This window comes from Hemiscyllium ocellatum, chromosome 44 (assembly GCF_020745735.1).
Source record: "Hemiscyllium ocellatum isolate sHemOce1 chromosome 44, sHemOce1.pat.X.cur, whole genome shotgun sequence".
NCBI classification, from domain to species: Eukaryota; Metazoa; Chordata; class Chondrichthyes; order Orectolobiformes; family Hemiscylliidae; genus Hemiscyllium; species Hemiscyllium ocellatum.
Genome location: NC_083444.1, coordinates 509,814 through 528,496, shown reverse-complemented (window position 1 = coordinate 528,496; position 18,683 = coordinate 509,814). Strand labels below are relative to the sequence as shown.

At 48.6% G+C, this 18,683-nt stretch overlaps 1 protein-coding gene across 1 annotated transcript in view; it reads left to right on the top strand.

The window, feature by feature from the left end:
• The window catches only part of LOC132835331 (polyunsaturated fatty acid lipoxygenase ALOX15B-like), a 56,167-nt gene extending 37,758 nt beyond the window's left edge, over nucleotides 1–18,409 (top strand). The window contains exons 9-14 of the mRNA XM_060854775.1: nucleotides 2,076–2,162; nucleotides 4,842–5,011; nucleotides 9,709–9,830; nucleotides 11,710–11,810; nucleotides 14,038–14,208; nucleotides 15,631–18,409. Coding sequence (XP_060710758.1) covers nucleotides 2,076–2,162; nucleotides 4,842–5,011; nucleotides 9,709–9,830; nucleotides 11,710–11,810; nucleotides 14,038–14,208; nucleotides 15,631–15,810 — 831 coding nt within the window. The 3' untranslated portion in view covers nucleotides 15,811–18,409. The remainder of the gene's footprint in view (nucleotides 1–2,075; nucleotides 2,163–4,841; nucleotides 5,012–9,708; nucleotides 9,831–11,709; nucleotides 11,811–14,037; nucleotides 14,209–15,630) is intronic.
• The last annotated feature ends 274 nt before the right edge of the window (nucleotides 18,410–18,683 follow it).

Below are 18,683 nucleotides of genomic sequence, written 5' to 3'. Positions count from 1 at the left end.
ATACGGTCTGAGCTGCTGTAACCACCAGATTCCAGCTTCTGCAGGGATTTGCTCCTGCTATATCTATGTACAAATCTTCGTAGGACAGATATGCTGCCTAACCTGCTGTGCTTTGACCAGCAACACATTTGCAGCCAGATTGCGATACTATGCAATAAGAGACATGACATCCTGGGCTTTATACATCAAAGCACAGTTTAGAAATATAGAGAAGTTAGAATGAATCTTAATAACACCCTGTTTGGGCCTTGAGGGGATCATACACTGTTCTGAATACCGCTTTGGGAAGGTTGTGAGTGCACTACAGAGAGTGCAGAGTAAATGATGTGGGATTTGGACAGAGTTCAAACGGAGACATTATCCTGGAAGGGGAAGGATTGAAAATCAGGTGGACACTGATTTAAGGTATTTGGTAAATGTAACAGCAGTTACTCATCTAGAGAAGTGTTAGGGAACAGAGTGTACCATCTGAGAGTGTGGGGGGTGGCAGGTTCACTCAAGGAGTCAGGGTCTGGAATGTACCGTCTGTGAGTGTGAGGGAGGGGTTAGGGTCTGGGGTGTACTGTCTGTGAGTGTGAGGGAGGGGTCAGGGTCTGGCATGTACTGACTGTGAGTGTGAGGGAGGGGTCAGGGTCTGGGGTGTACTGTCTGTGAGTGTGAGGGAGGGGTCAGGGTGTGGGGTGTACTGTCTGTGAGTGTGAGGGAGGGGTCAGGGTCTGGGGTGTACTGTCTGTGAGTGTGAGGGAGGGGTCAGGGTCTGGGGTGTACTGTCCGTGAGTGTGAGGGAGGGGTCAGGGTCTGGGGTGTACTGTCCGTGAGTGTGAGGGAGGGGGTCAGGGTCTGGGGTGTACTGTCCGTGAGTGTGAGGGAGGGGTCAGGGTCTGGGGTGTACTGTCTGTGAGTGTGAGGGAGGGGTCAGGGTCTGGGGTGTACTGTCTGTGAGTGTGAGGGAGGGGTCAGGGTCTGGGGTGTACTGTCCGTGAGTGTGAGGGAGGGGGTCAGGGTCAGGGGTGTACTGTCTGTGAGTGTGAGGGAGGGGTCAGGGTCTGGGGTGTACTGTCTGTGAGTGTGAGGGAGGGGTCAGGGTCTGGGGTGTACTGTCTGTGAGTGTGAGGGAGGGGTCAGGGTCTGGGGTGTACTGTCTGAGTGTGAGGGAGGGGTCAGGGTCTGGGGTGTACTGTCTGTGAGTGTGAGGGAGGGGTCAGGGTCTGGGGTGTACTGTCTGTGAGTGTGAGGGAGGGGTCAGGGTCTGGGGTGTACTGTCTGTGAGTGTGAGGGAGGGGGTCAGGGTCTGGGGTGTACTGTCTGTGAGTGTGAGGGAGGGGGTCAGGGTCTGGGGTGTACTGTCTGTGAGTGTGAGGGAGGGGGTCAGGGTCTGGGGTGTACTGTCTGTGAGTGTGAGGGAGGGGGTCAGGGTCTGGGGTGTACTGTCTGTGAGTGTGAGGGAGGGGTCAGGGTCTGGGGTGTACTGTCTGTGAGTGTGAGGGAGGGGTCAGGGTCTGGGGTGTACTGTCTGTGAGTGTGAGGGAGGGGTGAGCGGTGCTGGATCATGATTTGAAAATTAAATGTGTGCAGTGTTTTATGGAAATGACCCTGTTTTGGAGTGGGTGGCCTGGCAGCGGTTTAATGGGTCAAATGGCCTCTTCATGAGCTGGAGTCCTTCGAAGCTTGTCCCTCATCTTCAGTTAATTATGTCCATTCCCCTGATGACATTTATGTAATCCATCTGAAACACGTTTCCCTGAGAGGATCCGCACCCTGTTTGAGTCAAGCTCTGTCTTGTTGATTTTCCTCTGTGGTTTTGTCCGTGCAAACTTTCATTTCTGCACCTTCCCAACAACTGAGACTAACTAACCCCACAGCAATGCACGACCAAAATCTCTGTTGGGTTTTCTGTCTTTCTCCAGTAGCATTAGGAGAGACAGTGAGATGGGCCATCTCTTTCTCTCCAATCCATAGGTTTGTAAAATGTAGCGTAACTGCATTCCAAGAATTCAGTGTAGACCTCCCAGCTCCTTATCGTTGTGTGTCGCTATCCAATAGCAAACTAAAAATCTACATTCTTCTTCTTCCAGCTGCTCATGCCCCACCTGAAATATACTTTAGACATTAACACAGCAGCAAGAAAACTCCTGATATCAGATGGAGGGGTTTTTGACCAGGTCAGTGCAATCCTTCACATTTCTATTGGGAGCAATAATGATCTGACAGTAAGGAGGAAGATATAATGCACAATATTTAGCGAGGAATGCCTTTGGAAACTTCAAAGTTTGTAATGAATCTTGACTGGAATTAGAGAATCACAGGCAAGGTGGTATAGAGAGGGGACAGACTGGGGAAGGTGGGATATAGACAGGGGACCGACTGGGGAAGGTGAGGTATAGAGAGGGGATAGACTGGGGATGGTGGGATATAGAGAGGGGATAAACTGGGGAAGGTGGGATATAGAGAGGGGATAGACTGGGGATGGTGGGATATAGAGAGGGGATAAACTGGGGAAGGTGGGATATAGAGAGGGGACAGACTGGGGAAGGTGGGATATAGACAGGGGACCGACTGGGGAAGGTGAGGTATAGAGAGGGGATAGACTGGGGATGGTGGGATATAGAGAGGGGATAAACTGGGGAAGGTGGGATATAGAGAGGGGATAGACTGGGGATGGTGGGATATAGAGAGGGGATAAACTGGGGAAGGTGGGATATAGAGAGGGGATAGACTGGGGATGGTGGGATATAGAGAGGGGATAAACTGGGGAAGGTGGGATATAGAGAGGGGACAGACTGGGGAAGGTGGGATATAGAGAGGGGACAGACTGGGGAAGGTGAGATATAGAGAGGGGACAGACTGCGGAACGGTGGGATATAGAGAGGGGACAGACTGGGGAAGGTGGGGTATAGAGAGGGGACAGACTGGGGAAGGTGAGATATAGAGAGGGGACAGACTGGGGACGGTGGGGTATAGAGAGGGGATAGACTGGGGACGGTGGGATATAGAGAGGGGGTAGACTGGGGAAGGTGGGATATTGAAAGGGGACAGACTGGGGAAGGTTGGATATAGAGAGGGGACAGACTGCGGAATGGTGGGATATAGAGAGGGGACAGACTGCGGAATGGTGGGATATCAAGTGGAATGAGACTGGGGAAGGTGGAATATAGAGAGGGGATAGACTGGGGATGGTGGGATATAGAGAGGGGATAGACTGGGGACGGTGGGGTATAGAGAGGGGACAGACTGGGGACGGTGGGGTATAGAGAGGGGACAGACTGGGGAAGGTGGGATATAGAGAGGGGACAGACTGCGGAATGGTGGGATATCAAGTGGAATGAGACTGGGGAAGGTGGAATATAGAGAGGGGATAAACTGGGGAAGGTGGGATATAGAGAGGGGATAGACTGGGGATGGTGGGATATAGAGAGGGGATAAACTGGGGAAGGTGGGATATAGAGAGGGACAGACTGGGGAAGGTGGGATATAGAGAGGGGACAGACTGGGGAAGGTGGGATATAGAGAGGGGTTAGATTGGGGAAGGTTAAGATATAGAGAGGGGATAGACTGGAGAAGGTGGGATATAGAGAGGGGATAGAATGGGGTGGGTGGGATATAGAGAGGTGGTAGACTGGGGAAGGTGGGATATAGAGAGAGGACAGACTGGAGAAGGTGGGATATAGAGAGGGGACAGACTGGGGAAGGTGAGATATAGAGAGGGGACAGACTGCGGAACGGTGGGATATAGAGAGGGGACAGACTGGGGAAGGTGAGATATAGAGAGGGGACAGACTGGGGACGGTGGGGTATAGAGAGGGGACAGACTGGGGATGGTGGGGTATAGAGAGGGGACAGACTGGGGAAGGTGGGATATAGAGAGGGGACAGACTGCGGAACGGTGGGATATAGAGAGGGGATAGACTGGGGACAGTGGGATATAGAGAGGGGGTAGACTGGGGAAGGTGGGATATTGAAAGGGGACAGACTGGGGAAGGTTGGATATAGAGAGGGGACAGACTGCGGAATGGTGGGATATAGAGAGGGGACAGACTGCGGAATGGTGGGATATCAAGTGGAATGAGACTGGGGAAGGTGGAATATAGAGAGGGGATAGACTGGGGATGGTGGGATATAGAGAGGGGACAGACAGGGGAAGGTGAGATATAGAGAGGGGACAGACTGCAGAATGGTGGGATATAGAGAGGGGCCAGACTGCGGAATGGTGGGATATAGAGAGGGGCCAGACTGCGGAATGGTGGGATATAGAGAGGGGACAGACTGCGGAATGGTGGGATATAGAGAGGGGCCAGACTGCGGAATGGTGGGATATAGAGAGGGGACAGACTGCGGAATGGTGGGATATAGAGAGGGGATAGACTGGGGACGGTGGGATATAGAGAGGGAACAGACTGGGGAAGGTGGGATATAGAGAGGGGATAGACTGGGGAACGGTGGGATATAGAGAGGGGATAGACTGGGGATGGTGGGATATAGAGAAGGGACAGACTGGGGAATGGTGGGATATAGAGAGGGGACAGACTGCGGAATGGTGGGATATAGAGAGGGGATAGACTGCGGAATGGTGGGATATAGAGAGGGGACAGAGGGGGGAATGGTGGGATACCAAGTGGAGTGAGACTGGAGAATTGGCCAGAAGATGTTTATCTTGTTTTAGATTGGAACGTCAGTCATCACCTGCCGCAGAAAAACTCTCATCTAATCGGATTCCCGAATCGATTCTCCCAGTTAAAAGCCATGCTGTTGTTCTAGTTTGAAGTTGTGATTGTGGGTTGAGAATTGGTCAGATTCCGTTCCAGTTGCAATGCATGTTGTGATGGGGTATTATGTCTGTATAGGCTTTCTCTACAGGAGGGAGTGCAAAACTACAAATACTGCAGCGAGCTTTGGAGCAAACGACCTACTCCTCCTTGTGCCTCCCAGAAGACCTGGCCTCTCGCAATGTGGAGCATCTGCCCAGATATTACTACAGGGATGATGCCCTGAAAATCTGGTCTGCAATAAACAGGTGAGATTCCAACAAACCCATTTCACAACATCCTCACCTTTCCTTTCACAGAGACATTGAGTTAGACACCATGAAACAGACCCTCCAGTCCAACTCATCCAGATATCCGAAATTAGAGTCCCACCTGCCAGCACCCGGCCCACATCCCTCCAAACCCTTCCTATTCATATACCCATCCAGATGCCTCTTAAATGTTGTAATTGTACCAACTCCCACCACTTCCTCTGGCAGCTCATTCCATACACGTACCACCCTCTGTGTGAAAAGGTTGCCCCTCAGATCCCTTTTGAATCTTTCTCTTCCCCTTAAACCTATGCCCCTCTAGTTTTGGGCTCCCCCTCCTCAGGGAAAATATCTTGTCTATTTACCTTACCCATGCCCCTCATGATTTTATAAATCTCGATAAGGTCACCCCTCAGCCTCTGACGCTCCAGGGAAAACGGCCCCAGCCTGTTCAGCCTCTCCCTGTAGCTCAGATCCTCCAACCCTGGCAACATCCTTGTAATTTTTTTCTAAACCCTTTCAAGTTTCACAATATCTTTCCAATAGGAGGGAGACAGAATTACACGCAATATTCCAACAGTGGCCTAACCAACATCCTGTATAGCCGCAACGTTACCTCCCAACTCCTGTACTCAGTGCTCTGACCAATAAAGGAAATTTGTAGCTCGGGTGCTCGTTGTTGTGGTTCTGTTCGCCGAGCTGGGAATTTGTGTTGCAGATGTTTCGTCCCCTGTCTAGGTGACATCCTCAGTGCTTGGGAGCCTCCTGTGAAGCGCTTCTGTGATGTTTCCTCCGGCATTTATAGTGGTTTGTATCTGCCGCTTTCGGTTATCAGTTCCAGCTGTCCGCTGCAGTGACCGGTATATTGGGTCCAGGTCGATGTGCTTATTGATTGAATCTGTGGATGAGTGCCATGCCTCTAGGAATTCCCTGGCTGTTCTCTGTTTGACTTGTCCTATAATAGTAGTGTTGTCCCAGTTGAACTCATGTTGTTTGTCATCTAAGTGTGTGGCTACTAAGGATAGCTGGTCGTGTCGTTTCGTGGCTAGTTGGTGTTCATGGATTAAGTGTATAAGTCCTGCTGTGATTTGCCTTTCCAAATGCAGCACCTCGCATTTATCTAAAGTAAACTCCATCTGCCACTTCTCGGCCCATTGATTACAACTCCCGATTCATTCATTTGGTCTTTGTCTGGTTAATCTGCCAGAGGTAGCTGGAACAGGGAAAGATAGTTTATGAATTTCACCAGGGTGTTTTTGAAAAGCAGGAAGGCATATGGTCTGTTGGTCTTCATTGCTCGGTATTTTGAGTCCAGGATCAGGGAAGTGTTACTGTAGATGTACAGGGCCTTGGTGAGACAACACTTGGGGGCAGTTTGTTCTCCCTACCTGTGAAAAGACGAACATAGAGGGAGTGCAGCAAAGGTTCCCCAGATGGATTCCTGGGGCAGCGACTTGTTGTACGAGGAGAGATTGAGTCGATAGGCTGGATGCAAGTAAGATGTCTCCCCTTGACCAGGGAGGTGGGGAATGGTGTAAGGATCAAGAACAAGGAATTACGTTCTCAGGATAAACGGGAAACCACTTTGTAATGAGCTGAGGAGAAAAGTGTTAATGGAGATGAGTGAACACTTGGAATTGCTACCACAGGAAGCTGTCGGGGCCAGGTCCCTGAACACATTGAAGAAAGAAGCTGTTTTTTTTTAAGAAGCAAAGAATCTTGAGGGGATATTGGGAGAGAATGGGAATCTGGTGTCGAGATCGAGAATCAGCCATCATCATATACTGAAGGCTGAAACAAAACCAGAAATTGCTGGACACACAGCAAGTCTGGCAGCATCTGGGGAGGGAAATTAGAGTTAATATTTCGGGCCCCAGTGACCTTTCCTCAGAACTGTCACTTGACCTGACACATTAACTCTGATTTCCCTCCACAGGTGATGAGGCCTGCTGAGATTTCTGTTTTTAATTCAGATTTACAGCATCTACAGTTCTTTTTGTGTATTTTTATTTTTGTCTAATACTGAAAGCTGAGCAGGAGAGAATGTTGGTTCTTCGGGGGAGTGGGCAGGAAGGTGGAGTTGAGCCATCGTGCCATCATCATATTGAGTGGTTGAACAGGCCAGATGGATTATAGAACATAGAACATAGAAAAATACAGCACAGTACAGGCCCTTCGGCACTCGATGTTGCGCCGACCGAAGCCTACCTAACCTACACTAGCCCAATAACTTCCAAATGCCTATCCAATGCCTGCTTAAATGACCATAAAGAGGGAGAGTTCACCACTGCTACTGGCAGGGCATTCCATGAACTCACAACCCGCTGTGTAAAGAATCTACCCCTAACATCTGTCCTATACCTTCCACCCCTTAATTTAAAGCTGTGTCCCCTTGTAACAGCTGACTCCATTAGCGGAAAAAGGTTCTCAGTGTCTACCCTATCTAAACCCCTAATCATCTTGTACACCTCTATCAAATCTCCCCTAAACCTTCTTTTCTCCAATGAGAACAGCCCCAAGTGCCTCAGTCTTTCCTCATACGATTTTCCTACCATACCAGGCAACATCCTGGTAAACCTCCTCTGCACTCGTTCCAATGCCTCCACATCCTTCCTATAGTATGGCGACCAAAACTGCACACAATACTCCAGATGAGGCCGCACCAGAGTCTTATACAACTGCAACATGACCTCAGGACTCCGGAACTCAATTCCTCTACCAATAAAGCCCAGTACACCATATGCCTTCCTCACAGCACTATTTACCTGGGTGGCAACTTTCAGAGATCTGTGTACATGGACACCAAGATCCCTCTGCTCATCCACACTACCAAGTAGCCTACCATTAGCCTAGTAATCCATCTTCTTGTTACTCCTACCAAAGTGAATGACTTCACACTTAGCTACATTGAACTCCATTTGCCACCTTTCTGCCCAGCTCTGCAACTTGTCTATATCCCACTGTAACCTGCCACATCCTTCCTCACTATCCACAACTCCACCGACTTTTGTGTCATCTGCAAACTTACTCACCCAGCTTTCAAGCCCCTCCTCTAGATCATTTATAAAGATAACAAAAAGCAATGGTCCCAAAACAGATCCTTGAGGTACACCGCTAGTAACTGCACTCCAAGATGAACCTATACCATCAACTACTACCCTCTGTCTCCTTCCAGCCAGCCAATTTCTAATCCAAACCTCTAATGCACCCTCAATGCCATACCTCCGTAGTTTTTGCATTAGCCTACCATGGGGTACCTTATCAAACGCCTTACTAAAATCCATATACACAACATCTACTGCTTTACCCTCGTCCACCTCCTTAGTCACCTGCTCAAAGAACTCAATAAGGTTTGTGAGGCACGATCTGCCCTTCACAAAACCATGCTGACTATCCTTGATCACATTATTCCTATCCAGATGTTCATAAATCTTATCCCTTACAATTCTCTCTAAGACTTTGCCCACCACAGAAGTCAGACTCACTGGCCTATAGTTACTCGGGCTATCCCTACTCCCCTTCTTGAACAAGGGGACCACATTCGCTATCCTCCAGTCTATGCCCATCCTTTACCACCTCAAAGATTCACTCCAACACTCAGTAGCAGCAGTGCGTACCATAGACAAGATGTATGCAGCAATTCACCGAGGCTCCTCAGACAGCTCCTTCCAAACCCACTTCCATCTGAAGGACAAGGGCAGCAGGTACATGGGGACACCACCCCCTGCACGTTCCCCTCAGAGCCCCTCAACATCCTGAGTTGGAAATATATCGTCGTTCCTTCAATGTCACTGGGTCAAAAGCCTGGAATTCCCTCTTTTTCACCCCAAGTGTTAAATGGTAACCAGGTGCAGTGTGTCACCACGACCTTCTCAAAGAGCAATAACCAGAGATACAGCAATCATCTGAAAGATTACATTTTAGTTTTAAGTTTTTTTAAAAGGTTTAGTAATCTGTTCTGAGCTGTTTATTCCTTTAACTCTGACAATTCTTCAATCGATGGCAATTGTTGTCCTCACTTCTGAAATCTTGAAGATTTCAATCAAGTTTGTTGTTGCCTGTGCTAGTGCTCCTCTTCCCACCCACCTTCCTTGCAGTTCCTGTTGTGTGTAATGATGTTGTTGTATTGTGAAACTGACTGCTCACCCTGATTTGTGATCATATCGTCACTCTCCAACAATAAATCTTCACCTCGAACATAGATTCGCATTCTCTGGATTTGGGTTTGCTCGCTGAGCTGTTTTCAGACGTTTCGTCACCATATGCGGTAACATCATTCGTGAGCCTTCAGATGAAGTACTGGTGGTATGGCCCACTTTCTATTTATGTGTTTCGGTTTTCTTGAGTTGGTGGTTTCATTTCCTCTAGTGACATCATTTCCTACGGTTATATTATTTCCTGTTCTTTTTCTCTGGTAGTAGTAAATGGGATCCAAGTCAATGTGTTTGTTGATGGAGTTCCGCTTGGAATGCCATGCTTCTAGGAATTCACCAACCCAATGAAACCAAAACACATAAATAGGAAGGGGACCTACCACCAATGCTTCATCCTTAGGCTCACTGAAGATGTTATCTAGTATGGTGACGAAACACCTGAAAATGAACCTTCCAGCTCAGTGAGCAAACGCACATCCAGAACCTCAACCTGAGCTACAAACCTTCTCCAAACTGGCTAATTCTCATTCTCTTTTAAAGGTTTGTGGACAGCATTGTTAATGTCTACTACCAGGATGATGGCTCCGTTCAGGAAGATTCTGAAATCCAAGCGTGGGCAATGGAAATCTTTACTGAAGGATTCCTGGCCAGAGAGTCATCAGGTTTGATTTCTTATACCAGCTGGTTTTCAGAACAATCATGGTTTCGCCATAATCAGTCAGCAAACTTTACCCACAATCTGCTGTCTCTGGACAGGCCAATCAGGAGAAGCAGGAGGACATTTAGCCCCTCAGGCACGCTCAGTAAGATCATGTCTGTGCTGTTTGTGTGTCCTAAGTCCCATTATGGTTTTAAAACTGTCTCCTTCCCAATGCTGAACTGACCCACAACAGGAATCATCTTTCCAATGTCCACCTTGCCAAGATTGTTCAGGATCGTACGCATCAATCCAGCCACCCCCCCTCCCCCCCCCCCCTCACTCCCTAAACTCCAGGGGAAGCAAACCCCATCTTTCCAAACACTCCTCATCAGACAACCCACTCAGCCCAGTCCCTCTCAGCCATCTCCAATACATTAATCTCCTTCCGACAATAAGGAAACCAAAACTCTACCCAGCATTGGAAGACCTGGTCTTAGCAGCGTCCTGTGTAACTGAAGAATACCATGCTGACAGTACACTCTGTAATGTACGGAACTGAACCAGTTTCGGACGGTGTTATTAACCAGGAACTTTCAGCTTAATCAAAGTTAGCTCCATGTGACCTGAAGAGATGGTGCAGATGTCCCAGTGGTTATGAAATCCCAACATTTAAATGGAGGGTGATGTTACACTGGGAAAAGATGTTACACAAACTAATTGTAACACTGGAGACGAGAAGGGTGGGAGGGACTTTTTAAAAACTCTTTTGGAGGGGGGGTATGGGTATCACTGCACCTAATGCCCATCCCTAGTTGCCCCTTGAGAAGGTGGGGGTGAGCTGCCTTCTTGACCCATTACAGTCCATGTGCTGTAAGGTAGACCCACAATGCCTTTTAGGGAGGGAATTCCTGAATTCTGACCCAACATCACTGAAGGAATGCTGTTATTTTCTTTTAGTGGTGGTGGAGTTACTGCCTCATGGATTCTAAAGGGACTGTATAGAGCACTTCAAACTAGTGCCGAGTCGCAGACCAGAAATCCTGGCCTGTTCCTGGCCTGTCACCAAGGAAGTGGCAGAAAGTCTTAAATTATTTTAGTGAGGAAATTTTAGGAAGGCAGCGACACAATTAATTCAAGTTCAGATTTGATGGACTTCAGAAATAAACTTTAAGCTTTCCCAAAGCCAATTCCCACCACCTTAGAACATAAAACATAGAGCAATACAGTACAGGACAGGACAGGCCCTTCGGCCCTCAATGTTGCGCTGACCTGTGAACTAATCTAACCCATCCCCATCTTATGCATGATTTGGAAAGCAGGGGATGAAGATGGGTTCTGTTCAGTCTCTCAGCAGCAGCTTTGTTCTCTTGTATGAAGAGAGGGCAAGCTGACTAACCCTTTCTGATACCTACAAGAGGCGCCCACAGTACAGTGAATACAGCACACTCTCCGCCCCTGTACAAAACCACAATCTCTGGGCGATTGAATGGATTATGTGAGAAGTTTCAATGTATTCAGAAAAGGGTCCCTCCACATTCATTCTTTTTAGATTAGATTACTTACAGTGCGGAAACAGGCCCTTCAGCCCAACAAGTCCACACCGACCCGCCGAAGTACAACCCACCCATACCCCTACATTTACCCCTTACCTAACACTACAGGCAATTTAGCATAGCCAATTCACCTGACCCGCACATCTTTGGACTGTGGGAGGAAACCGGAGCATCCGGAGGAAACCCACACAGACACGGGGAGAACGTGCAAACTCCAGACAGTCAGTCGCCTGAGTCAGGAATTGAACCCAGGTCCCTGGCGCTGTGAGGCAGCAGTGCTAACCACTGTGCCACCGTGCCACCCACGATCCAGGGTTAATCTAACAATCTCTCTCCCTCTCTCTCCAGGATTCCCAACAGTATTCCATACAAAAGCAGACCTCACCAAGTATCTCACCATGGTGATATTCACCTGCTCTGGGAGGCATGCTGCAGTAAATACTGGACAGGTAAATAAACCAAAGTACCTTCATATACAGAGGAACCTCGATTATCCAAACGACATGGGTGGGGGAGTATTTTATTCAGATAATTGAACGTTCAGATGCTGGATAACACAGTTTAGTCAAGCATCAGGACCTTGCAATCGTGTTCGGATAATCCAAAATTCCGATAATTGAATGTCAGATAATTGAGGTTCCTCTGTGCTCTACAGATAGAAATCCTTCTTGATCTGTATTGGTCTATACTCATGGAGTTTGGGAAAATGAGAGGTGACCTTATTGAAACTTACAAGAAGGCTTGACAGGGAGGATGTAGAAATGCTGCTTCCCCTTGTGGGAAAGTCGAGCATCAAAGGATATCATCTCAGAATCAGGGGGTCACCTGTTGAAGACAGAGATGAGAAGGAATTTCTTCTCTCAGGAGGGAAGTGAATCTGTGGAATTCTTGACTGCAGCTGGCTGTCGAGGTTGGGTCACTGAGTATATTCCAGGCTAAGAGACAGATCTTTAATCAGTCAGGGGTGGAATCGAGGGCTATTTGGGAAAGGTAACATGGTGGCTCAGTGGTTAGCAGTGCTGCCTCACAACACCAGGGAGGATAGGTCAGGGTAGTCGGTGAGGGTGGATTGTGGGGTTACTGGGATAGGTCAGGGTAGTCGGTGAGGGTGGGTTGTGGGGTTACTGGGATAGGTCAGGGTAGTCGGTGAGGGTGGGTTGTGGAGTTACTGGGATAGGTCAGGGTAGTCGGTGAGGGTGGATTGTGGGGTTACTGGGATGGGTCAGGGTAGTTGGTGAGGGTGGATTGTGGGGTTACTGGGATAGGTCAGGGTAATTGGTGAAGGTGGGTTGTGGGGTTACTGGGATAGGTCAGGGTAGTTGGTGTGGATGGGTTGTGGGGTTACTGGGATAGGTCAGGGTAGTTGGTGTGGGTGTGGGTGGATTATGGGGTTACTGGGATAGGTCAGGGTAGTCGGTGTGGGTGTGGGTGGGTTGTGGGGTTACTGGGATAGGTCAGGGTAGTCGGTGTGGGTGGGTTATGGGGTTACTGGGATAGGTCAGGGTAATCGGTGAGGGTGGGTTGTGGGGTTACTGGGATAGGTCAGGGTAGTTGGTGAGGGTGGATTGTGGGGTTACTGGGATAGGTCAGGGTAGTTGGTGTGGGTGGGTTGTGGGGTTACTGGGATAGGTCAGGGTAGTTGGTGAGGGTGGGTTGTGGGGTTACTGGGATAGGTCAGGGTAGTTGGTGTGGGTGGGTTGTGGGGTTACTGGGATAGGTCAGGGTAGTTGGTGTGGGTGTGGGTGGATTGTGGGGTTACTGGGATAGGTCAGGGTAGTTGGTGTGGGTGTGGGTGGATTGTGGAGTTACTGGGATAGGTCAGGGTAGTTGGTGTGGGTGTGGGTGGATTGTGGGGTTACTGGGATAGGTCAGGGTAGTTGGTGAGGGTGGATTGTGGGGTTACTGGGATAGGTCAGGGTAGTCGGTGTGGGTGGGTTGTGGAGTTACTGGGATAGGTCAGGGTAGTTGGTGAGGGTGGGTTGTGGGGTTACTGGGATAGGTCAGGGTAGTTGGTGAGGGTGGGTTGCTGTTGTAGGGTCAGTGCAGACTCAATGAACCGAATGGCCTCTTTCTACACTGTAGCCATTCTAAAATCCAGGCAGGAGTGTGGGGTTGAGGATGATCAGAGCAGACTTGATGGATGAATGGCTGACTTCTACTCCTGTGTCTGAATTAATGGAATTTTCAGCGATAATTTGGCTCTGTGCAAGCGACATGATTCCAAAACGTGATCTTCCTCAGACCTGGAGACTGACCGTCCCTGGGGTCAGCTCAGGGGGGAATGCAGCCAGGAGGGGTTTTACTCTGACTCTCTCCCCAGTACCTTCTGACTGACACAGGGTCACGTTTCCAGCACAGTTGGAGACGATTCGGTCCATTGTGGTGGTGGTGATCTCCCCTCCCCCCTGTCGGAGCACTCCCCCCCCACCCCCCACCCTCGATTCCTTTTGCCCGTGGTCATGAGAAGGTTTCCTTTTCACGTGAAGCAAATCTGCAAAAAGGGATTGGAGCTGAAACTGTTTGTTTTAACCTTTAGGCCACACCGTCTCTGTGGGACGGTGCTGACAGATGTTAAGGCGAACGCTCAGGTGCTATCTTGTAACTGTTACCACAGTAACCCTTGTGTAGACTTGAACATCAGTAACCATGCCTTTTTATTATTGATGTCTTGCCCAGTATGACTGGGGTTCGTGGATACCTAACAGTCCTTCGACTATGCAGAAACCACCGCCCAGCGAGAAGGAGAAAGTTGGTAAACTGGATATCATGCGAACGTTACCAGGCAAGAAAGAGACGGCCTTAGTGGTGGCAACTGTTTATTTACTCAGCAAAACATCACCCACTTCAGTAAGTACGAAATGGAAATCCCTTTCACCTGCGATCAACATTCATGTGGTTCACGTCCCGTTAGTAGATCTCTCTCGGCTGAGTCTCGAGGGTTCAGGTCCAGTTGCAAAGTGCGACACAAACTACACGAGACACACCGTCCAGCAATGGAGTGGATCACTGTCGGAGGGTCAGTGCTGAGGGAGTGGGCACTGTCAGAGGGTCAGTGCTGAGGGAGTGGGCACTGTCGGAGGGTCAGTGCTGAGGGAGTGGGCACTGTCAGAGGGTCAGTGCTGAGGGAGTGGGCACTGTCGGAGGGTCAGTGCTGAGGGAGTGGATCACTGTCGGAGGGTCAGTGCTGAGGGAGTGGATCACTGTCGGAGGGTCAGTGCTGAGGGAGTGCCGCATTGTCGGAGGGTCAGTGCTGAGGGAGTGCCGGACTGTCGGAGGGTCAGTGCTGAGGGAGTGGGCACTGTCGGAGGGTCAGTGCTGAGGGAGTGCCGCACTGTCGGAGGGTCAGTGCTGAGGGAGTGGGCACTGTCAGAGGGTCAGTGCTGAGGGAGTGGGCACTGTCAGAGGGTCAGTGCTGAGGGAGTGGGCACTGTCGGAGGGTCAGTGCTGAGGGAGTGGGCACTGTCGGAGGGTCAGTGCTGAGGGAGTGGGCACTGCCGGAGGGTCCGGATATGCTACCGGACAGCTGTTCAATGTCTTGCACTAAGACAGTGAGCAAAAAACATGAATTTGTCCGATGCCTTTTGCCATTTTTAAAAGCTTTACTTCAGTCAGTATTGTCCCATTGGAGAGAGGGAGAGAAACAATAGGGGTTGGTCTAACCTAAGGGTCACCACATCTCAGCTGAGGGAAGAGCTCGAGAAGGGGAATCCTTTGTGGTCATAACAGCTGGTGTGTGAATTGAACACATGCTGGTAACTTAATTCTGCATTGCAAACCAGCTGTCCAGCCAACCGAGCTAACCACTGCTGCCAGTCACGCTTTGCTGAATGGGTTGAATATTGTAATGGGCACCGTATCCCCATCTTCCAAACTTGTCAATCTCCCCTGTCAGGCTGAATCCTAAGTGTCGAAGAAATGTATAACTGAGATCTTTCTCACGTGGTTTTGAGGGTGGGGGTGGTGTAGGGGGAGAGAGCGGGGTGACTGAAAGTCACACATCCTTGAATTGGCAGGGAAGAGGTGGGGGAGGGGGCTGTGTGGGATCCACGATCATCATCAATCTCCACATGCAACACCCATTTAACCTAACCCTGAAAGGAAGCAGTGTCCCCTGTAGATGACGGAGGATGCAGCAGAAAGCAGCAGCAACTCACTAACCTGTTCAATGCTGTGCGATGAGAACTTTCATCTTCACTCAGTTAGGGGTCAACTCCAGTTCAATCCACAGTTTCTCCTTCCTGGGGTCAAGGAGTTTCCTTTGTTTTTCAGACCAAGCTTGGCATGTACGTTGAGGAGCGTTTTACCGAGGCTGCTCCAAAGGCGTGCATTGAAAAGTTCCAGCAGGATTTGCTGCAAATCACCCACGAGATCAAGAAGAGGAACCAGGCTCTTGACCTGAAATATGAATATCTGCAGCCCGACCTCATCGAAAACAGTGTCGCAATATAACATCTCGGTGCACCACTTGCCTCCTGCAGAGCGATAGATTTGTGCATCAAAATTATTCCACAATATTCGTGCATTTGCTGCTTCGCAATAGATCCACGTAAGGAAACAGTCATCATAATCCGCTTTATAATCAATGCTTCCCAACTTGTATTTCTGTTGGCTCCAACTTTTCTGTACCGTACTGCTTGGACAGTCAACCCTCTGGGGGAGGTGAGAATTGAACCCAGGTCCTTTGGTTCACAAGGCGAGGTACTAGCACTGCAGCCACTGCAGATGGTGTTCTGCCTGACCAATCTGTTCTTTCACTTAGACCGGAGAACCTTACAGCACAGTACAGGCCCTTCGGCCCTCGCTGGTTCCACAGGTTGTTGCAACAATCTGAAGCCCATTAATCCGACACTATTTCACTCCCATCCATATGTTTACCCAATGACCATTTAAATGCCCTTATAGTTGCAGAGTCTACTGTTACAGGCAGTGTGTTCCACACCCTTACTGCTCTCTGAGTAAAGAAACTACCTCTGACATCTGTCCTATATCTATCACCCCTCAATTTAAAGCTGTGTCCCCTCGTGCTAGCCATCATCATTTGAGGAAAAAGGCTCTCACTGTCCACCCTATCTAACCCTTTGATTATGTGACTCAATTAAGTCACCTCTCAACCTTCTTCTATCTAACATAAAAGCCTCAGTTCCCTCAGCCTTTCCTCATAAGACCGTCCCTCCATACCAGGTAACATCCTGGTAAATCTCCTCTGAGCCCTTTCCAAAGCTTCCACATCCTTCCTATAATGCAGCGACCCAAACTGTACACAATACTCCAAGTGTGGCCGTGCCGGAGTTTTGTACAGCTGCAGCATGACCTCCGGTTCCAAAACTCAATCCCTCTACCAATAAAAGCTAATACACCATATGCCTCTTAACAACCCTGTCAAGCTGGGTGGCAATTTTCAGGGATTTATGTACCTGGACACCGAGATCTCTCTGCTCATCCATAGAATCTTACCATTAGCCCAGTACTCTGTCTTCCTGTTACTCTTTCCAAAGTGAATCACCTCACACTTTTCCACATTAAACTCCATTTGCCACCTCTCAGCCCAGCTCTGCAGCTTATCTATGTCCCTCTATAACCTACAACGTCCTTCAGCACTGTCCACAACTCCACCGACCTTAGTGTCGTCCACAAATTTACTAACCCATCCTTCTCCACCTTCATCAGGTCATTTATAAAAATGACAAACAGCAGTGGCCCCAAAATAGATCCTTACAGTACCCCACTAGTATCTGAATTCCAGGACAAATATTCCTCATCAACCACCACCTTCTGTCTCCTTTAGCTAGCCAGTTACTGATCCAAACTGCTCAATCACCCTCAACCCCATGCCTCTGTATTTGGTGCATTAACCTACCGTGGGGAACCTTATCAAACATCTTACTGAAATCCATATACACCACATCAACCGGTTTACTCTCATCCACCTGTTCGGTCACCATTTCAAAGAACTCAGCAAGGTTTGTGAGGCAGGACCCACCCTTCACAAACCTATGTTGACTGTCCCTGACCAACTTATTCCTCTCTAGGTGATTATAAATTCTATCTCATATAACCTTTTCCAACACTTTACCCACAACTGAAGTGAGGCTCACTGGTCTATAATTACCAGGGTTGTCTCTACTCCCTTTCTTGAACAGGGGAACCACATTTGCTACCCTCCAGTCTTCTGGCACTATTCCTGTCGACAATGACAACATAAAGATCAAAGCCAAAGGCTTGGCATTCCCTTCCCCGGCTTCCCAGAGAATCCTCGGATAAATCCCATCCTGCCCAGGGGACTTATCTATTTTCACACTTTCCAGATTGCTAACACCTCCTCTTTGTGAACCTCAATCCCATCTGGTCTATTAGCCTGTATCTCAGTATTGTTTTGGGGGAGTTAGGTGTTGTATCAGACTCTGTTGTGTGTTCAGCCAGACCACAGTGCTGCATTTTCCTCACTAAAAAGAGAGGACGAGTGGTGGGTTTAACCTGAGGGGTCACCATACCTCAGGTGAGGGGTCAGGTTAAGAAGGAACGTCTTCCAGCGTAACCTCGGCCACTGCAGGAATTGAACCCACACTGTCAATGTCACACTATGTTGCAGAGCTAACCGATTTCCCTCATGAAAACAGGCTTTAGGAAATTCAATAAATCTCCAAAACAAATGTGAGCCCAAAATATAAACTGACCAAAGAGGGAGGCTGTGAGCATGTCTGATGTATTTAGTGTTTAGTAACCAAGGCCTAATTAAAGTCTCGCAGAAATCCCACATCTCACCATTTCTTTTATAATTTGTATAATTATCAAGGGCACTCTGCCTAGTTATTGGTAATGATTTGGTGATGCCATATTTACATATGAAAGAACTGAAACCAACATGTTCATTCTAAATGATGAGAGACTTTCCTAACAATCCAAGTCTTTTTCAATATATAATTTCAGTTTATATACTGTAAACTTTTGCTATAAATTCTGTGTCTTACGATCTTATGCTCCACAACCACCTGGTGAAGGAGCAGCGCTCTGAAAGCTAGTGCTTCCAAATAAACCCGTTGGCCTATAACCTGGTGTTGTGTGATCTTTAACTTAGTCATTGGTTGATCATCTTTTCTATCCCATTTCATCACCACACTAGGTAACATCATCAGTCAGCCTCCGGATAAAGCACTGGTGGTATGGCCCGCTTTCTATTTATGGGTTTAGGCTTCCTTGGGTTGGTGACATCATTTCCTGTGGTGATTCCATTTCCTATTCATTAATATAGTACATAGATCAGTACAGCACAGGAACAGGCTCTTCGGCCCACAGTGTCTGTGCTGACCATGATGCCAATCTAA